The sequence below is a fragment of the Rhipicephalus microplus genome, chromosome 5 (genome assembly GCF_043290135.1).
Source record: "Rhipicephalus microplus isolate Deutch F79 chromosome 5, USDA_Rmic, whole genome shotgun sequence".
Classification (NCBI taxonomy): domain Eukaryota; kingdom Metazoa; phylum Arthropoda; class Arachnida; order Ixodida; family Ixodidae; genus Rhipicephalus; species Rhipicephalus microplus.
In genome coordinates this window covers 166,248,418-166,269,733 of record NC_134704.1, presented here as the reverse complement: position 1 = coordinate 166,269,733, position 21,316 = coordinate 166,248,418, and the positions used below count along the sequence as shown (strand labels likewise).

General features: G+C 47.2%; 1 protein-coding gene across 5 annotated transcripts in view; it reads right to left on the bottom strand.

Moving 5' to 3' along the window:
• The window catches only part of LOC119182538 (uncharacterized), a 44,996-nt gene extending 24,742 nt beyond the window's left edge, over positions 1-20,254 (bottom strand). For all 5 annotated transcript variants that reach the window (XR_012895477.1, XM_075896178.1, XM_075896179.1 and 2 more), the window contains exons 1-3: positions 20,147-20,254; positions 4,019-4,170; positions 2,710-2,777 (exon numbers count right to left, since the gene is read on the bottom strand). Coding sequence is in view for 4 of the 5 variants with exons in the window: in XM_075896178.1 (XP_075752293.1) it covers positions 2,710-2,777; positions 4,019-4,170; positions 20,147-20,239 (313 nt within the window). In the remaining variant the exon portion in view is untranslated. The remainder of the gene's footprint in view (positions 1-2,709; positions 2,778-4,018; positions 4,171-20,146) is intronic.
• Between the last annotated feature and the right edge of the window lie 1,062 nt (positions 20,255-21,316).

Here is a 21,316-nt window from a genome sequence, read left to right as displayed (position 1 = left end):
ATGAAGTAAATTTGAATTTCAACAGTGTCCGTTCCGTGAAACTTTCCCCACTCTGTGCAAGCAGCATGAAAACTAGTTTTTAACGTCTCCATCTCCACGTTTATGCTGATGCACTCATGGCAATTTCATTCACGTGCCCTGCTATAAAACCGCTCTCTCAGGGCAAAGCTCACCACTACAAAAGCTAGTTATATCTCTGTGTTATGCAGAGTGCTCACGTAAATTTCAGCCAGAGTTTAAAAATATGTTGAGGCACACAATGACGACTTGATCAAACGTTTGTTGCTGACTGTCCTGGATTGACTCAGATTATTCTTTGGTTCTGAATATTTGCCTAATTAAGTTACTCTCATTATCACACTTTTTAAAGCAACAAAAATAGTCCGGACTTTCGAATTAGAAAGTTGAGCATTGGTTTGCAAAGGGTGCGATCAGACAGTTTCGAGCTTAATGTCTATCAAAGGTTAGTATTTTTCACTAACAACAAATGCCCGCGAATTGAAAAAAATACCACGTGACAAGCCCGCTTCCGCACTGGTGCACACGATGATTATAGTGCTACATAAGATTTCACATAACAACGACCATAGCGTTTGCCCGACTGTGCTGTCTCGACATGGCCGCAACGAAGGTGGTGGCTTTGCGAAGAACACGTTTCGCCATCGGCCACAAAATTGATAACCGCTGTGACTGCTTACCACTATCATGAACCTGTGCGAAGGAAGCTTATGGTTCGTACGCGGAGTGTTAGGGACCATTTACTCTAGCGGTTTATGCCTCGCCGTTTGACGTTTGACGTTCTCAGGCAGCTGTGCGTGGCTGTTTCCTTCGCGCACGTCTTCCGATCTTTGGCGCTCAAAGAATGAGTCTGAAATCCATTTTTCGCCGTTTGCCGTTTTCTGCAGAGCAACGTAGGCAATCAGCGATGAAAGAGTGACATGTCTGGTCCGCGTCATCTACTTTTGTCTTTCCGCATTGTGTGCGTCTGTTGCGGGACGCTTCGCGCTGCTTGCTTTTTTCTCCCCTATTTTCACGCCACGTCGTACGTGTTGTTCGCAGACTATGTTCCAGCAGTGAATAAAGCACTTTAGCTTGTCCTCTAATCACAAGAGTGCACAGCCGTTCAAAATGACGTCTCCCTAAGGAGACGTTTGGACAAATGGCGCCAGCTACCTAGCATTAGCAGCCACTAACAAACGTGTAACGTAGGCATTCCTAAATTCGGGAAGGCTTTCCTAAGCCTACAACATCAGATATTTGAGTATGGCTCTGAAAAACGGTGCCAAATTGATTCGATTACTGCGTTGTCGAAGCTGAAAAACATGAATCTAAAGCGAATAGAAGCATCAGCTCAGAGGTTACGAGCTAGAGAGCATGGAAACCGCTTGACTGAATCCAGGTCCTTAACAACTGCATTTAGAAGGGCAACCACGGGGGTCGGACGCTGAGATGCGTCGCTGGTGAAGCCTCCCGTGCATTTTGAAGAGCACTTTAGCGGACAGCGGGCGCTGATGGTCTACGGCACTGCACCGCTACGGCAGGTTTGCCGCTTGCGTGATTCGGCTTTTAGAACCAGAATCAAGGCGGGCGTAGGTGCGCGAGTTACATTGACACGTAGTATTTTTTTTATTTCCAGAGCACTTGTAGTCATTAGAAATAATACTAGCCCCGCCGCGGTGGTCTAGTGGCTAAGGTACTCGGCTGCTGACCCGCAGGTCGCGGGATCAAATCCCGGCTGCGGCGGGTGCATTTCCGATGGAGGCGGAAATGTTGTAGGCCCGTGTGCTCAGATTTGGGTGCACGTTAAAGAATCCCAGGTGGTCTAAGTTTCCGGAGCCCTCCACTACGGCATCTCTCATAATCATATAGTGGTTTTGGGACGTTAAACCCCACATACCAGTCAATCAATCAGAAATTATACTAATAGTTGACAAATATAAAGTTAGAAACTGCCTGATCACAAGTTTTTCCAACCTATCTACTACTTTATCATAAAAACGTTTGACCCATCTTTGTTTCTGCAGAAGTAAGTTAGTTAAAATTTTGTAACTGAACAATTGATCGGAACACAAAAAGCAGTCGGCTTCACTCCTGACAACGATCGGCAACAAGCATTTGGTCGCGTTTTAATTGCGGGTGTCGGCATATTTTTAAACTCTTGCTAAACATAGGCGGGGCACCCTGTATGAGTGCCTTTACGAATGCAATATTGAATTATAGATTCTAAGTTTAAAGTGAGTCGCGGTAAAGCAGGGATTTTGCCAAGACACATGCTGCAGCGGTTACATGCAATACACGCTGGAAAATAAAGAATGTGTTCCATTGTGTCATTCGATTAATGAACTACTCCACCCTGTACATTCTTGAACCAGCTAACGAAGTTAGAAAGTGAGGCGTGTATTGAAGAAGCTCTTATCACGTTGGTTTCTTACACATGGCGAACACAATGCTGCAATAAATGTGGTCATTCCTCATATGCTTTTCTTTGATTGGTCCACCATTAACAGATGCGTTGTAGAATTGTCATCTCTAGGTTCCACTTAGTTTTCTTTTATCTTTCTATAACGGTCGTTCCACGCACATTTTTGTAATAGTACACAGATGCGACCATCCTTTACTATGTTCAAATAGAGGGGGTGACCCAACAGTACAGTTTACAACTATGACAAATGTTCCACACTGGGATTTAAGAAGTGACGTCCTGCTTACCTGAGCCCACTGTAAAAAGGAATGTGTCGGGGCTGGTTCCCTTGAATACATAAAAGCTGATGGTTCGCCTAGAGAACGAAAAAAAAGATAACATTAACAGTCGATGATGCAGGAGAGAAGTATTGACAGGTCGAGATTAGACGGAAGTTAGTTGTTTCTTTTGGTGTATATTTAAATAAAGCACATTGCCCCACCGTGGTAGTCTAGTTGCTAAGGTACTCGGCTGCTGACCTGCAAGTCGCAGAATCAAATCCTGGCTGCGGCGACTGCATTTTCGATGAAGGCGAAAATGCTGTAACTGTAGGCCCGAGTGTGAAAATTTTAGTGCACGTTTAAGAACTCTAGGTGGTAAAATGTTCCGGAGTCTCTTACTATGACGTCTCTCATAATCACATCTAGTTTCGCGACGTTAAACCCGAATTATGAATTTATAAATCACATTGAAATTGCCGCTATGAAAGCGTATCTTTTCCTACACCTACTCTATCTAATTTTGATTATACTGTGACATTTTTCGAGCATCGCATCAGACATCACTGTACTAAAGAAGCACAGTTACCTGGTTCTCATTCGAGCGACTCTAAATAATTATGAAAGAATTTCGTCAAAACAGGATCACTTATCGATAATATTATTAGTAACATTGGTGTTAAGTTAGAGCAATACGTTTACAGACATACTTACTTCAGAAAGCGCTATTGCAAGTGTGTCCTCTAACTACCACCATCGTAGGTCAGTAAATTAGAAATTTCTCAGAAATGTGTATAAATTATGCAAACAATAGTCAACATCCAGTTCAGATGAGTTTCACCTCCAGCGAGTTTCGCCAGGTCGTTTCCCCCCTTCAGACACAGCAAGCAAGTGCAAGCGAAGTACATGCGTGAGGAGAAACTGTGGGCCCTAACCCTTTCGGCACCAGAGTTCGCCCTACAGAGGTTGGAAAACGTTTGAGCCATTTCAAGCTAATACTGTTCGTTTTGCTGCAGAATATAGTGTTTAAGGTTAAGGTTTGTCATTTTGAACTAGTTTTTCAGTAATAATAACCTTTTATAGGCCTATATTTACCACTTGATTGTGAGCATATATAGCCACATTATATCTCTAAATGTACAAGCCAGCTCCTGAATAGCTTTGCACTTTAATACAAGCGTGATAAATGACAGTGAGACGAGGTACTAAGATGACCACTAATAAGCATTCTTCCTGGTTCTGAGCGTCTCTTCAAGGTGCCGACAAATTATAAAAAATTACTGCAACACCAGCCCTTGTAGTGCATCCTACCTTTTATGAGGAAAACACTTCTACTCACTTTCGGTTGTCATGATTCCCTTGGAGAAACCAAACGTATTCGCCCTTTTTTTCTTCCGGCTTTATCCACATTCTTCTCGTTGATAGACATTCGTATACATTGTCGTTGTCAGAGTCAGAGATGGCGACGGCGAATGGGAAGCTTTCAAAGATCTGCGTACACAGGCATGAGAAGCGTATGTTTCCTTATTACACTGGTGAGTCATGCTAAACTGTGGTGGTGTGTGACCAATTGCTAATTACATAACTAGGCAGGCTGGCCAGGTGAAAACGAAAAAAATTAACCAAAATTAGCAATAATAATTCATATTCACGAAATGAATTACGACGTGTGGGTGAAGCTCCAGGTTTTGTATCGGTGAGTAACGATACGTTATCCAAGCGTTACCCTATAATGTAAATTGAGTGACGTACGGTGTATATAGAATGGTAAATTTATTCTTCTTCCAAACATCTAATTGAATTCATGAAGGATTTAGAAAGCTATAGAAGTAGAGGGTATTCCACGCAAATGATTCCAAGATCCTGTTGTCTTATCGGTTGGAAGATCCCTTTTCAATATCGGTATTTTTTTGCGACATCGAGTGCTCGTCATACGCCTTTGTGTTAGAAGTTTCTTTGAGAAGTTTAAAACTGGGCCCTTTATAGTGGAGCTGAACTCACGAATACTCTTCCTGGTAGACTATTTTCACGTGGACCATTGATCTTTTACCTTATAGTTAGTGAATGTCTCAGTTGAAGGCTACCGTAAGACCTTTTTTTATTGTGATGTGTGAGCCCATATTTCAAATTTAACAACGGTTCTATAGCACGACCTCAGCAAAATGCAAGGCTAGGTCCTAAGAATTTCGGTCTTTAAACAAGAACAGGTAAAAAAGCAGCCACTGTACTTCAAGTGAAGCAAACTATGCCAAAAGCAGCCGCGTGTGTGAGAACTGCGACATTTTGTTGGACTGAATAAATCTAAAAGCCTTCTGGCGAAAAAGTGAATAAATACAATGGGAACACCTTAAAATAAAATTACCGGTATTCAAGGATAGAGTTGTGACTATAGTAAACACTTCGGACATAATATCACAATTTTTTTTGCTGCCTTTCACATTTAACTTCCTTACGTGCCTTCTATACCCTTCCTAAAAATAACCAGATGAAACGGCGTAGAGGCTGACAAAAATGCTTGAAGGCATTCGAAATCTCAGTTGAGTAAACTGAAGCAAAGAGTTTAGTCTGTTCAAATGAGTTCTTACGTGATGATGAAGTTCTAATAAGTAATTTTCCTGTCTTACAAGCCAAACGTGAACCTAAGGTTTTGCGAAAGTGGTTGGTGAGATATCCAACTTCCAATGACGGTGTGCCCAAAACATTTGAAATCCGTAGGTAATGAATTTTTACAAACGTTTTTTTTGTATGTAATTTATTGTGCACACAAGTGCTATGTAATAATTTTATGCAAGGTTCACAGAACTGCATCAGTGTCAGGAAGCTTCAAAGGGGAGGCTGGAAGGTTCAACCCCCTCCCGGCTGAGAATTCTCAATTTTTCTTGGGTATATATTGTCACGGGGTCGTGACGTGGCCAAAGACAGAAAACTTCGCGTTGCGATTTAACTGTTTATTTGGGCGAACCTGTGCCCGGTAAATGGAAAGTCTAATTACAGCAGCAGTCTTGCACAGATAGCAGTCTCGGACTGATAGCGGCGAACGCAGCGTCGGCCTTCGATCAACAACTGACAAGCGGCGAAGCGCGTCGGCATTTATACCCTTGCCGTCGAATGTTCTAGCGTTATCGCTGGCGGTGGCGTAGGTTCCAGAACAATCTGTACCGTTCGCACAGTGGGCGTGATCTTATCGAAATGATCTACTACAGTCCGAAACCTTCTCGAAACCTGCAGGCGCGGTTTGGGCCGAGGATCGTGTGGTGTTTCGGAACGATAACAAAAACTTGTGAATTGGAACGTGGCATTGCCCCCCTCTGAAAAAAGGCATCGTCCCGATGCTTTAACTAAAGATGAAGGTACAATAATAATGCAAGAAAGTACAATGAATAAATTACAATACAACAATAATACAAAAAACACTGTTTCAGTTTGTTAACGTGCAAGAAACGGCTTAAGGCGCGCGACATGGACGACTTCAGGTCGCGATCGGCGTCGTTGAGAGTTCGTGATGCCGTCGGGGACAACCTCGTAATCAAGTGGGCCGAGACGTCGAACCACCTTGTACGGTCCGAAGTACCGTCGCAGAAGCTTTTCACTTAGTCCACGTCGGCGTATCGGCGTCCACACCCAAACACGTTCACCGGGCTGGTATTCCACGAAGCGTCGTCGAAGGTTGTAACGGTGGCTGTCGGTCGTCTGTTGATTCTTGATACGAAGACGCGCAAGTTGTCGGGCTTCTTCGGCGCGTTGAAGGTACTCGCTCACATCGAGGTATTCTTCGTCGGTGACGTTGGGTAACATGGCATCGAGCGTCGTTGCCGGGCTCCTTCCGTAGACCAATTTGTATGGAGATATCTGCGTCGTCTCATGCACCGCCGTGTTGTATGCGAAGGTCACATACGGAAGAATGGTGTCCCACGTCTTGTGTTCGACATCGACGTACATTGACAGCATGTCGGCGATCGTCTTGTTAAGCCGCTCGGTGAGGCCGTTGGTCTGTGGGTGGTACGCTGTCGTCCGGCGGTGGTTTGTTTGGCTGTATGTCAAGATCGCTTGAGTTAGGTCGGCAGTGAATGCCGTTCCTCTGTCGGTGATAAGGACCTCCGGGGCACCGTGACGTAGGACGATATTTTCGACGAAGAACTTAGCTACCTCGGATGCACTGCCTTTTGGCAGGGCTTTTGTCTCGGCGTAGCGGGTGAGGTAGTCGGTAGCTACCACGATCCACTTGTTTCCGAAAGCCGACGTCGGGAACGGCCCCAGTAGGTCCATACCAATCTGCTGGAAAGGTCGGCAAGGTGGATCAATTGGCTGCAGAAGTCCCGCTGGCCTTGTCAGCGGTGTCTTGCGTCGCTGACAGTCCCGGCATGTCCTCACATAACGAGTGACGTCGGTGGTAAGACGTGGCCAGTAGTACCTTTCTTGTATCCTCGCGAGCATGCGAGAAACACCGAGGTGCCCTGCCGTCGGATCGTCGTGCAGGGCCTGCAGGAGTTCTGGTCGCAGAGCTGAAGGCACCACAAGGAGGTACTTAGCTCGAAGCGGTGAAAAGTTTTTCTTTTGTAGAAGACCGTTTCGTAGAAAGAACGACGCAAGTGCGCGCTTGAACACCTTCGGGACTTCGGCGGTCCTGCCTTCGAGGTATTTTATTAGGGCTTTAAGTTCCGGGTCGGCCCGCTGTCGTTCAGCGAAGTCGTCTGTAGTTATCGTTCCCAAAAAGTAGTCGTCATCCGAGTCATCGGGTAGCGGTTTGTCGACAGGCGCACGAGAGAGACAGTCAGCGTCGGAGTGTTTTTTGCCGGACTTGTAAATGACAGTAATGTCTTATTCTTGAAGTCTCAGGCTCAATCGTGCGAGGCGACCTGAAGGGTCCTTCAAGGTGGCTAGCCAACACAAGGCGTGGTGGTCGCTCACAACTTTGAAGGGCCTGCCGTAGAGGTAGGGGCGAAATTTCGACGTAGCCCAGATGATGGCGAGGCACTCCTTTTCTGTTGTGGAATAGTTTGCTTCTGCTTTGGATAGCGATCGGCTGGCGTAACTAATAGCCCTTTCAAGTCCGTCAGCCCTCTGCACAAGAACGGCGCCAAGACCTACGCTGCTTGCGTCAGTATGTATTTCTGTCTCGGCAAATTCGTCGAAATGGGAAAGTAACGGAGGCGTCTGGAGGTGATGTTTAAGCTCCTGAAAGCTTGTTCCTGTGGCGTTTCCCACTTGAACTCCGAGTCGGCCTTGGTAAGGTTAGTGAGAGGATCGGCGATGCGGGCGAAGTTTTTCACGAACCGCCTATAATAGGCGCACAGGCCCAGAAATCGGCGCACGGCCTTCTTGTCAGTGTGCGGCGGGAAATCGGCGATGGCGGCTGTTTTCCGTGGATCGGGACGAACTCCAGACTTGCTGATAACGTGCCCCAGAAACAAGAGCTCCTCATACGCAAATCTGAACTTTCTGGCTTCAGTGTGAGTCCGGACGTCTTGATGGCTTGAAGTACAGCTTCAAGGCGCCGAAGATGCTCGTCGAAACTCGAGGAAAACACGACGACGTCGTCCAAGTACACAAGGGAAGTCTGCCACATCAATCCTGCCAGTACTGTATCCATAACGCGTTGAAAGGTTGCAGGCGCTGAGCAAAGGCCGAAGGGCATCACCTTAAACTCGAAGAGGCCGTCCGGTGTTATAAACGCCGTCTTCTCTCAGTCTCTTTCGTCGACTTCGATTTGCCAATAGCCAGTCTTGAGGTCCATTGACGAGAAGTACTTGGCGTTATGGAGCCGATCAAGGGCGTCGTCTATTCGTGGGAGAGGATACACGTCCTTTCTTGTGATTTTGTTCAGGCGGCGATAATCGACGCAGAAACGTAGGGTCCCATCCTTTTTTTTCACTAACACCACGGGGGATGCCCACGGACTCTTGGACGGCTGGATAATGTCATCTCGCAGCATTTCATAAACTTGTCTCTTGATTGCCTCACGTTCTCGCGTCAAAACCCTGTACGGACTCTGACGGAGTGTTCTGGCATTTTCTTCGGTTATGATTCGATGTTTTGTGATTGGGGTCTGCCGAACTTTCGATGACGACGAAAAGCAATCTTCGTATTGCAGGAGCAGGGCCTTGAGCTGTTCTTGCTTATCGTTCGCAAGTCTGGGGTTGGCGTCGAAAGCTATGGGAGGGGCTTGGTTCCTCTGAGCAGGTTCCGCAGAATCGGCGAGGGCAAAAGCACTGGTGGCTTCGACAATTTCTTCGATGTATGCGACCGTTGTTCCTTTGTTCACATCTTTGTACTCATTGCTGAAATTCGTGAGCATAACCGTTGCTTTGCCTCCCCGCAGCTCTGCAATTCCTCTTGCGACGCAAATATTTCGGGTGACCAACAGATGCTGACTGCCTTCAACGACGCCTTCCAAGTCAGTTGATTTAGGAGCGCCGACTGAAATAATGACGCTTGAGCGAGGCGGAATGGTGACTTGTTCTTCCAGCACATTCAAGGCATGGTGTCCTGACGGCGTGCGCGGCGGTAGTGCTTCTTCTGTGGATAACGTTATCGACCTTGTTTTTAGGTTGATGACAGCACCATGGAGGCATAAGAAGTCCATGCCAAGGATGACATCTCTCGAGCAATGCTGTAGGACTACGAAGTCTGTAGGATAAATACGGCCGTTAATGGTGACAATCGCTGTGCAGATTCCTGCAGGCGCTACGAGATGACCTCCGGCTGTGCGGATTTCCGGGCCTTTCCAAGCTGTCCTAACTTTCTTTAACTTCGCGGCGAACGACCCACTGATGACAGAATAGTCGGCTCCAGTATCGACGAGAGCAGTCACACTGTGGCCGTCGATAAGAACGTCGAGGTCGCTAGTTCGCCGTCTCGCATTACAGTTAGGGCGTGGCGTCGGGTCACGGCTGCGTCGGCTTGTTCGGCTGCTTCCATGTTGCGTCGTCCGGCCACCTTCGGTAAGTGAGCTTTTGCCTTCAGGGCTTTTCCTGGTTGGGGTTGTGTTCAGAAAGCTCCGTCGCGGCGTCGTCGTCGTCGGAGGATCTTCGGTAGTTCGTCGCACAGCAACCGCACCTCCACCGGTTGCTGCCCTTAGTTTCCCGGATACGGGCTAGGAGACCGGCCCCGCGTTGGGCCGGAGTACTGCCGGGGGTGCGGTGACATGCGGCGGCTGGGCGACGGCGAACGGGAAGGACTTCGTGGTGTCCATTGAGTTTTTGCCAGGTAGTCGGCGATGTCACGTGGCCGATCTCCTGGCTGCGGACGCGGTGCATTGACGGCGAAGCCACGCAGTCCCATCTGTCGGTACTGGCAACGGTGGTATGTGTGCCCGGCCTCGCCGCAGTGGTAGCAGAGCGGGCGGTTGTCAGGTGCACGCCAAACGTCCGTTTTTTCGGTGCACTGCGCTGGCCCACTGGGGAACGGTAGAACGTCGGTTGGGGTGGTGGTGGCGGTGGCGTCTGGCGACGGAAGTGCGACGGGGCGGCGTTTTGGCGTGGACGGGTAGGAGCGTTGTGGCGCACTGCAGCGGCGTAGCTCATAGTTTCTGGCTCGGGCGGCGGTGTTTCGGGAATTCGAAGCGATTGCCGGACTTCTTCTCGCACAATGTCGGCGATCGAATCCACTTGAGGCTGCGCCGAAGGCAACAGTTTGCGCAGCTCTTCCTGCACGATCGCTCGGATCGTTTCACGCAGGCCGTCGGAGTCACTGGCTTGAGCAGCAGCGCATTCTGGAGTCAGGCGACGATCATACTGTCTGGTGCGCATGTCCAGCGTTTTTTCGATGGTGGTCGCCTCGGATACAAATTCTTGGACGGTGTTCGGTGGATTGCTCATTAGTCCCGCGAAGAGCTCCTGTTTGACCCCTCGCATGAGGAAAGGAACTTTCTTTTCCTCAGACATGTCTGGGTCAGCGTGACGGAATAGGCGGGTCATCTCCTCTGTGAAAATTCCAACCTTTTTGTTTGGTAGCTGAACCCGGGTCTCGAGTAGAGCAGCGGCCCTCTCTTTGCGAGCGACGCTTGCGAACGTTTGAAGAAATGCGCCGCAGAAGACATCCCACGTTCGGAGCGTGGACTCCCGATTCTCTAGCCAGGTCTTGGCGGTATTTTCCAGGTAGAAGTACACACGACGGAGCTTTTCTTCGTTGTCCCAGTGGTTGAGGGCGGCCACACGGTCGTATGTTTCTAGCCAGGTTTCCGGGTCTTCAAACGATGAGCCATGGAACGTTGGTGGTTCCCTGGGTTGATGAATGACGATCGCGGGCTGGGACGCTCCGGTTGTCATTGTCGCTGCAGTCGAGGTCATGGTCTTGGTCTTCCGCGCCTTGTCTTGTAGCAGGCCGTACTCCGGTGGGAGACCTTGCTGTCGGTGGCTCGTTCGCTGCTCTTGGTTGGCGTCGGTGTCTTCTCCGCGAAGGGGGCTGGGTTCACGGCTTGACGGGGGCGTCCGGTACATGAACGAAGCAGCACCTCCACCAGATGTCACGGGGTCGTGACGTGGCCAAAGACAGAAAACTTCGCGTTGGGATTTAACTGTTTATTTGGGCGAACCTGTGCCCGGTAAATGGAAAGTCTAATTACAGCAGCAGTCTTGCACAGATAGCAGTCTCGGACTGATAGCGGCGAACGCAGCGTCGGCCTTCGATCAACTAATGACAAGCGGCGAAGCGCGTCGGCATTTATACCCTTGCCGTCGAATGTTCTAGCGTTATCGCTGGCGGTGGCGTAGGTTCCAGAACAATCTGTACCGTTCGCACAGTGGGCGTGATCTTATCAAAATGATCTACTACAGTCCGGAACCTTCTCGAAACCTGCAGGCGCGGTTTGCACCGAGAATCGTGTGGTGTTTCGGAACGATAACAAAAACTTGTGAAATGGAACGTGGCAATATACACGATCACACACAAACGCACCCATGAACATACATGAAGTATGCTTCAACACCCCTACCCCTCTCCTTCCGAAAAATTGTTCGCAACGTCCCTGATCTGTGTGTTCTCCCCTAAAGGGGTATTTTATTTTTTAAACAGCAGAGGAAGATGACAACACACTGATAACCCACTTATTGCTAATAAAGACATTTACCTAAGCATTTACCTACGCATTAAATTTTACTGTTCGTTTAGTTTGATGTATTTAAAATCTCAGCTGTGAGGCACAGGTGCATATTCATGTGGGTGATTGAAGCAATGATACAGTTAAAAGATTGTGACGATGTAACGCGTTTATTTACAGAATATAATGATTGCGATACGTACTGCTCACAGCCAGAAACACAAGACCGAGCTGCTTGCGAGCCAGACCCGCTTCGACCTCGTCCTCTTCATGAGCCCATCTAGGTGTGTCAATTGCCCGTTCGCAGACGATGCCTACTGAGTCAGTAGGACTGTGTGTGTTCATACGGCTTGAGGCGCGCTACGTCTGTAAGCTGTATCTTGCTAGAGCGCCGACAATTGCGTGTGACGCCAGAGATGACGTAAGTAACGTAACTCAGGTGGTCTAGAACTACAAATGATTAGAAGTAGTGGGCCAAGAACTTTTGGCGCAAGCCACATTTGCGGACAGGTGTCCACAACAACACCAGGTCACCTTTTGTGTAAGCAATGGAATGGTGGTGGGCTTCGTACCTAGTCTTGGAGTGCTGTTGAGATGCAATGGTTTGGAGGCGTGCGAAGCGACGGGCTTTTCAGCGCTGCATAGTGACTCGGCAACCGGTATTTCCCCATCTAACGTAAAACGCAGAATAGTGTCGAGACAACTGCAAGGGGAGCAGGCGTAGAGCAGAAAAAAGGGCGAGTACCCTGTCGTCTCGTGCTTCGTGGTGTTGCATGTGTATGCGATATAGAGCAGTACTTCGTCCTTGTTTTTAGAGACAATAGTTTTTCTTGGGGACCTTCGACGCGAAAATTTTGGTGTGTCTGTCCCTTTTGCTGTTCGTTCCCCCGCAATAACTTCGGGTACTCTAAACGGCTTCAGCCGATACCCAAAATGGCCAACTCCTCCGCAGCACCCACCAATGTTGCTCAAGATTGAGCGGGTATTGATTGTCAATTAAAAAGCAATTATCGCGCATATCTGAGGCACCATAACAACACTTATATATTCCGTATGTGCGTCTTTTACTAGAAAAGGCATACATAGGAAATTCTAAGAATTATAGCGTCTGTCAAGCTGCGCCGAACATGCAACGCCCTTCGAAGAGGCAGGTGTTTCCAACAATCGCCCCGCCGCGGTGGTCTAGTGGCTAAGGTACTCGGCTGCTGACCCGCCGGGCGCGGGTTCGAATCCCGGCTGCGGCGGCTGCATTTCCGATGGAGGCGGAAATGTTGAAGGCCCGTGTGCTCAGATTTGGGTGCACGTTAAAGAACCCCAGGTGGTCTAAATTTCCGGAGCCCTCCACTACGCCGTCTCTCATAATCATATGGTGGTTTTCGGACGTTAAACCACACATATCAATCAAGCAGGCGTTTCCAACGCTTTGCTAAGACGACATGGTAGTGGCAGCTACCCGTCGCCGTCCGTTCTAAACCTTATATTCTCTGAAACAGGCACGCACGCCCGTCTCAGAGCCGCACGCTTTCTTTTCCAAGATAACTTCCAGATAGCACTCATCTCTCACATGTGACGTCGCTCAATGCGCTCGTTCACCTCTGCTGCACAATCGAGGCACTCGAACGCAACGCCTCCAGAACAGCATTACCCAATTTTCTTGCGCAGAACATCAAATAAACGTTTTATTCACTCTCTCCAAACGCAAGACTATCGTCTTTCGACGACATTTACAGATCAACATGCAGATACGGGGCTAATTTTTGTGCTTGGCATCAAAATAAATTGACATGTTCGTTAGCGTCTTGTTCGTCTGCTCTACGAGGCCATTCGCCTGTGGGTGATAGAGTGTGGCGTGGCGGAACTTGCTGGCAGACAGGCGCAGGATCTCTTCAACGACGTCAGCGATAAACTGATGTCCCTGGTCACTACCGAAGACTCGTGGAGGGTAATGACGTGGAATGATAAGCCGGAGCATAAACTGCGACATGTGAAAGGCTGCTGCAGTAGGTATTGCAGCACTTTCTACGTAGCGCGTCAGGTTGTCGACGCACACGATGACCCACTGATTGGCAATGGCTGAACGCGGAAACGGGCCTAAAAGGTCGACACCAACAATCTGGAAGGGAGAGCTAGGAGGTGGTACAAGATGAAGAAGTGCGGATGACGTAGTCGTGGGACGTAAGCTTGTGACGTTGACATTGTTCGCAACCCGCTACGTATTTTTCCGTGTCTCGTCGCACTTTGGGCCAGAAAAATCCTTGATGGATGCAATTGAATGTTCCGGCGAAGCCCATGTGTCCACTGGTTGCGTCGTCATCGCAGAACCGAAAAATTTGAGGACGAAGAGTGCGTGGAGCTACTAAAAGCAGGCGGGTGCCTTGATCAGAATAATTCTTCTTGCAAAGGACGTCGTCGTGAACTACAAAACAGCTTGAATCGAAGGGGTCATTCGTAGAGGCAAACAGGTCATCTAAGGAACGATCCTCGTGCTCTGCTGCTCGGAAAGCCATGATGTCAGGAAAATTAAAGTCAATAGGGGTGATAAAATCGTTAAAGTTGTTAGCTTTGCACTCAGTCGTTGGTAAAAAAAGCCGTGACAGGCAGTCAGCGTCTGCATGGCGATTACTGCTCTTGTAGCGGACCGTGAAGTCAAATTCTTGTAATTGTAAGGCCCATCGCTCAAGTCGATCAGATAGATCACGTTGGCCATCCAACTAGCAAAAGGAGTGAAGATCGGGGATGACTGAGAAGCGACGACCGTAGATGTAGGGGCAAAACTTGCGCACGATGAAAACGATGGTGAGGCACTCCAGTTTAGTAACTGTATTTTACGACATGCCTTGCTCAGCGACCAGCTTGCATAGGTGCCGACGTTATTAGCATTGTTGTGGTGTTAAATGACCACCGTGCTGAGACCAACTCCGCTGGCATCGATGTGGATTTCCGTGGGAACAGAAGAATCGAAGTGCCGTAGTATTGGCCCGGAAGTCACAGCGAACTGTAGGTGCTTAAACGCCGACTCACAATTCGGTCCAGTAGAAAGGGACGTCTTTGTGCAGCCAGTCATTCAGTGGATGGGTCTTTTCCACAATATTAGGCAAAAAGCGGAGAAAATTAAAGCATATGCTCTGTAAGCTTCGCAGCTAGTGGAGACACTGCAGCTGCTTGAACTAGCTGACGGTGTCAACTTTCTGCGGGTCCGGCCTAACGCCACCTTTGTTCACAAGGTGTCCTAAAACCAATGTTTGCCGTTAACCAAAACGACGATTTCTTTAGTTCAGTGTCAATGCAGCTTCTCCAAACAAGCTAGAAGAACGTCGAGGTGGACGACTATCATGTTCCTCAAAAGTTAGTTCAAAAGTAACTGCATCATTCAGGTATCATAAACAAATTTCCTATTCAGGCCCTTCAAGATGGTGTTAATATAGCGTTCAAATGTTGCCGTAGTGTTACGCAAGCCGAACAGCAGAATATTAAAGTCAATTAGAGCGTTTGGCGTAACAAAAGTCCTCCTAATTCACTTTATCCGGTGAATTCTTATGAATCTACCAATACATGGATTGCAAGTCTACTGAAGAAAAATAGGAAGCTGAATGCAGGCAATCAATTACATCATCAATGCGAGGGAGGGGATACACGTCCTTTTCGGTTATAGAGGTGAGGCAACGATAATCAATACAGAACCTCCAGGACCCGCCTTTTTTTACCAAGATAACAGGCGCAGTCCACGGACTTGACAATTCTTGAATTACACCACTGGCTATCATCTCGCCAACTTGTTCAGCGAGAAGTTTGCGTTGAGACACGGAAACGTGATAGGGCTTTTGTCGGAGAGGATGAGCAGAGCCAGTATCAATCTTGTGACGAGCGTGCCTGGTCGGTATCTGAGCCCTATGCACCTTCCCTGCAACATCAAATGCTTTAGCTTGTCTCGCCAGCACTGCAACCAGGGCTTTGCGCTTCTGGGAGGAATTACGCTTGCTAATCATTTTTGACAATTCCGCTTTCACACCAAAAATTTCATTGGGATCCATTTTTGCAGGATCGCATAAGGCTCCAACGCAGGTACTATTGTGCTTCAAGAACGGGGCAAGGCGCATACCAGCTGGTAGTACAACCGACTCCATTGAGCTGCATATCACCCATAATTGAGCCTTATCGCCTGTGACAGATACAACGCAGCGTTGTACAAAGATGTTTTTCTTGACACCAGCTACGGGCATGCGTTCAATCAATATGGCACGTGATGTCGAACTCGAGTCGGTTTCCGAAGTGGTCACTTGTATGCTGGCCGTGGACCACGCCGGCAAAAGGGCATCCATAGATACAATGTGGTTACCTTTCTCAAAACATGGCTGCTGGGTAAGAGTAGACAACAAAACCTCACCTGCTTCACAATCCATGGTCGCACAACACTCTCGCAAAAAGAGTATGCCAAGTATAACGCCGTCCGTTTACTGAGCCAGTACTGTGAATTCCACCTTGAACGTTTTATCAGCAACACTAACACACACAGCGCAGAAACCTAATGAATGCGAGAATGCACTGCTCACTGTCTGAAAAGTGGAAGGTTTGTCCCAATGAAACATAACCTTGCTGCCAAGTCGTTGCTTAAAAGCTGAACTCATCACAGAAACACTTCCGCCAGTATCTATCAATGTCATCGTGGCAACGTCGTCAACAAGTACATGAACCTTATTCTGAAGCATAAAAACTGGTGGAGGCATACTTTGATGAAAATCAGTGCGTCTATTGACCTCACCTTCGTCGGCCACGCTGACTAATTTTCCGGGGGCGGAGACAGCCGTGACCAGTGCTGTGGAGACGAAGACCGAGGCGTACGTGTGGTTGGCGGTGTTAAGCTGCGCGCAGACCTGGTCGTATCACTCCGGTTGATCTGTTGGTAGGCGTGCCGCTAGTCAGTTTGGTTGGGGGGCCAGTAGGTGTAGTCAGGCCGTTGGCTTCGACGTGCGAATGTCACGGACGGCGAAGGGAAGGTCGAACGTGGATTACGTCGCATTGGAAAACTTCAGGCGATATGTCCACGAGCACCGTACCGCTAGCAGACGCGCCCGTTCACGAGGTATTGAGAACATCGCTTGATGTTGATGGTACGCTGCGCTCTGTTCCCACTGAGACGCAAAAGTAGGCGGATGGCTATTGTAGCCGTTACGACTGCGGGGAGCATAAGGCGGCTCTACATTGGAACCCTTAGCTGAGGACCGCGGTTGGGATAGCTGCGATCGTCAAAACTCACAGCATTACTGCTTGTGAACGATGTATTACACGGTGGTTTTTAGTATTTCACGGGTACAGAAACGTGACGACAAAGTTTCTTTCGTTTACGACAGGTTGGCAGGCGAGAATTCCTGGCACACATCGACAGTGGCGACGGTCGTAACATTGGCCAGTCATCCGAACATCGTAGGCACCCTCACGATCGGCTGCTGGATGCCGCCGTTCATGTTCATCTCTTGCGGTAGTGGTGGCAAGCACTTTAGTTGACGGCTGCGGCGATGCTCGTGCTCTTTCGGTTCGTAGACGGCTGCTCTCCGGTCTCGCTTGACAGAGTTTTTTTTAAAGAACTATACTTCCTTAGTGCGAAGAAAAGCTTTCAGAAGGAAGATAGAGCCGAAATATAGGACAGAGCATAGAATGCAATGGTATTGCAAAATACAAAAACAACCAGCCCAAGTAGCCACTTTTTTGGCAGTAGCTGGCTTACCCAGCACCTTTCGCCACAACTGTGACGACGGAACGCGTTTATTTACAGAATGGAATGAATGCAATAGATACAGTTCAGAGCCTGAAACAGTAGGCCGAGCTGATGCTGATGCCGATGACCTCAGATGAAAGGCGCTTACCCACAAAGGGGATGGGCCAAGAACCGGGTGGCAGGATACCTAAATGAAACTAAAATGAAATTACAGTCAATCTGAAAACTTGTTTAGAGATAAAACTGCCAATAAACAAAAATGGCTGCTGAGCAAGCGGTCAAACTATCCCTCGTTCCTGACAGACAAAGATACGAATTATAAGCTCAAGATCTGGAAAGGTTACGGTTCTCTAGCACGGTAACCTTTCAGTCGCATTGATGTAGTCAAACACAGTGGAGCATATATTACTGTGGCAGTAACCAAATGCTGCTCTTGTCTTGTCTCGTCTTGACGCCTAGAAGTTCTTGGCTCATACAATGGGAATTGGCCACACTGCATTTTTATGGAACTTTTTTTAAACAACACTTGCTAAATAAGGGAGAAATTAGATAAGAACAACAATAATGTTCCTTTGAAAAAACGTGAAAAAGTGCAGAAGGTTATATACAACCAGAATATATATAAACCAGAATATATAAACAAATTAGCAAGAATAAAGAAGGGGGACAAAATTTGAAATATCTGGCAGTACCACAGGGGGCGTATCCTTTCGGTTGCCAGAATGACTTTATGTGGCTTGAAAGAATAGCACTGCGGCCCGCACCCAACTGACTGGCTCCGAACAATTATTGGTTGATTTTTGGGGTTTAACGTCCCGAAACCATGATATGATTATGAGAGACTCCGTACATAAGGGCTCGGGAAATTTGGACCAGCTGCGGTTATTTAACGTGCGCTCAAATCTGAGCACACGGGCCTACATTTCCGCCTCCATCGGAAATGCAGCCGCCGCAGCCGGGATTCAATCCGACGACTTGCGGGTCAGACGCCGAGTACCTTAGCCACTAGACCACCGCGGCGTGGCGGCTGGCTTCAAACAATAAAGTGGTGGATGTATTACCTGGCAATCCGAGCATACCAATCGGTCTTTCAAGAATTATTAGGCGCAGTGAGGCGAAGTGGTGGCATGTGAGAAAAAAGCGATTTATTGTTTCTGGATCATGGCAAACTGCCCCTAGGTTAGTTAATGAGAACCCTGATTTGTGGAGATAAATATTTAGCCGAGGGACTCTACAGCGAAAGCTTGTGAGGGTCACATCACATTGACGGAAAAGGCAGTTCGCGGTGTTCCATGTGAACAGAACACCGCGAAGAATGAGATGGTCTTACCAGCAGATACTGCCACAATTCATAATCACGATTTGTTTGTAAGCCACTTGAAGCGATTTTCATTATCAGAGCCATGAACCATGTACTATGTGCGCTTGCTTTGTATTTCTTTTCCGTTTATATTTGTTTGTTTGTTTGCTTTTTTACCGTTTTTTGTTACATGCCCGCTCTTGACTGTGTTTGCTCTTGAATCGAAATGTACTCAACACATTGTTCTCCCCCCCCCTTATATAATGCCCTTCGGGGCCTTTAGGGTATCTGAATGAAAAAAAACTGCAAGTGCCGAAATTGTTCAGATTTTAGAAGCCTTGTTTTGTTGATTTTCAAGATTAACAGGCGTATGAATAGTTCGGCAGTAGTAAAATGAAACTGTGGAGGTACGAGTACCACAGGAAAATTCAGAGACGGGAAAGCGAGCGCGTCAGCAATTTCTATTAGTGGAATTCCAGCATGCCCGGGGATCCAAATAAACCGAACTTCTGATAGGCTACGCGGTACGAAAGACTAAAATATCCTGAGAAGAGGAGACTGCTTTGCGGGTGTTAGATGTGTACATACAAGCAAAGCGTCCAAAATAATAATAGTTCTTGATTAATGCGAACTAAGTTTTCGAAAAGCCAATGTAGTAGACAGGAATTCAGCGGGATAAATTGGCGTGAAATAAGGCAATCGCAGCGCAAAAGGCCAATTAAGCTGGTGAGAAAAAATATCTACTCCATCCTTCTAAAGGTTTTGCGTTGCATCCGTTGAAATTACTGCCTAATTAGGAAAAAGAATGAGATGGTCCTAAAGGAGGCCCTCCAGGACATGCTTTTGAAGTAACTTGGCATTTTCGGGAAGTTTTCATTGAAAGTTAAGTCTACTGGCACCAAACATAGCGTTTGGAGAGTCAAATGCTGGAAGGAAATGTGAAGATTTGATAACAGAGACACATCGAAAATGACTTGTGGTTCCAAATAACGACACCGCGGGAGCTTTAAGAAAGAAACTGGATATTTGATGAAAACTGTCTGTGAACGGGAAAGGGGCGCATCGTAGAGTTTTAAAAATGTTTGCACAGTGAGCTGTCGCAATCTAGCATCAAGTGGAATGATTCGAGCTCCAAATGAAGCACGCTAATCGCGACACACCTAGGTCACCCAAGAAACAGCCGTAGAGGTTCCCTTTATAGCAATATGAGCTAAACCCGCTTTGACCTCGTCATCTTCATGCGCCCATCGAGGTGTGTCAATATAAAGAAGTTATTCCCTTCCTGGCTTTTTTGCAAATAAACAACACGCATTTTTGATAAGATTGATACCTTTTTCACTGTTTTTTTTTTCACTCGTTATACTTTAACATAGAGGCCCTATAAATTTTGTGTGGCACATTCACGCATTCATTTTACCTTGAAGCTGTCCGGAACTTCGTTGGTTTCTTCAGCCATGGCAAAGGATAGGTGCAAAGCAACGGTAACGGCCAAAAAATAGACGAGCGCCATGGCACCTTTAAAAGCGTATTTGCTGCATGGTAAACTAGACGTTTGGGTCTTTTATATTCTTCCATATATTCTTTTTTGGCCAGAAGGCGGTGAGAGCATCCTGTGCTTGCAGAATATCTGAACTTTGATTGGCACCTGTATAATAAGAGAGACACCTCACAAACGTTATTGCAATATTTGTGTTATCAACGAATACGCCAATCATTCATAAGCAGGTACATTCCATTATTCATGTTACTAGCACATCAAATGCCTGATTAAACAGGTGAGCCATAAAAAAACAGGGTGAAAAAGCAATTATAATTTAATATATGCAACCTTATGAGAAACATGAATGACTGTGGCGTATGAAGCTGGTCGTTGGGTTTATGAAATTTGAAATGCATTTTCGAAGGCTGTCGCACTAAACTGCTACTCAACCGCTCAAAAAAATACGTGCTTTTCAGCTTTGTCAGTTGCGGTCATTGTCTGCTGCCTGTCATTCGCTGTAACAATAAGATAGCTTCTATGACATAATGAAAAGTTCAGCTCTACTGAAGTAGGAAACTATAACTGGCATCCGAAATAACCCTTCAACCAGGACATTAATCCCACCACTCAATCCAACACCACTAACGAAGTGATTCAGCTGAGTGAAGTGTCCGTTGAATAAATCGTTAGTGACAGCAAAGTTTCCACAAACCAAGAAGAGCAGTTGTGTTACAGGGCTAACGAGAAAACATCTCTATTTTCTTTATATCGCAGGGGACTTGAACTAAGGTGCATTGTGCTTTCGGAATTATGACCCCATCAATCACATTTCTGACTACGATTGAGAGTTCGTAGTACTTGTCACTATTTGTTAGACACATTATTGATGCAAACTAAGACACAACAAGGACGTTAAGGTAAGTATAGGTTATTGATCCATTTTTCGTTATGTGTCGGCCTGACCATGAAACGTTCGTTCACGTGTTTTTTTCGGAGAGCGTAATTTTTGACAGCGACTGTGAAATGACACACGAACACATCAAGATCTATCTATCTATCTGTCTGTCTGTCTATCTATCTATCTATCTATCTATCTATCTATCTATC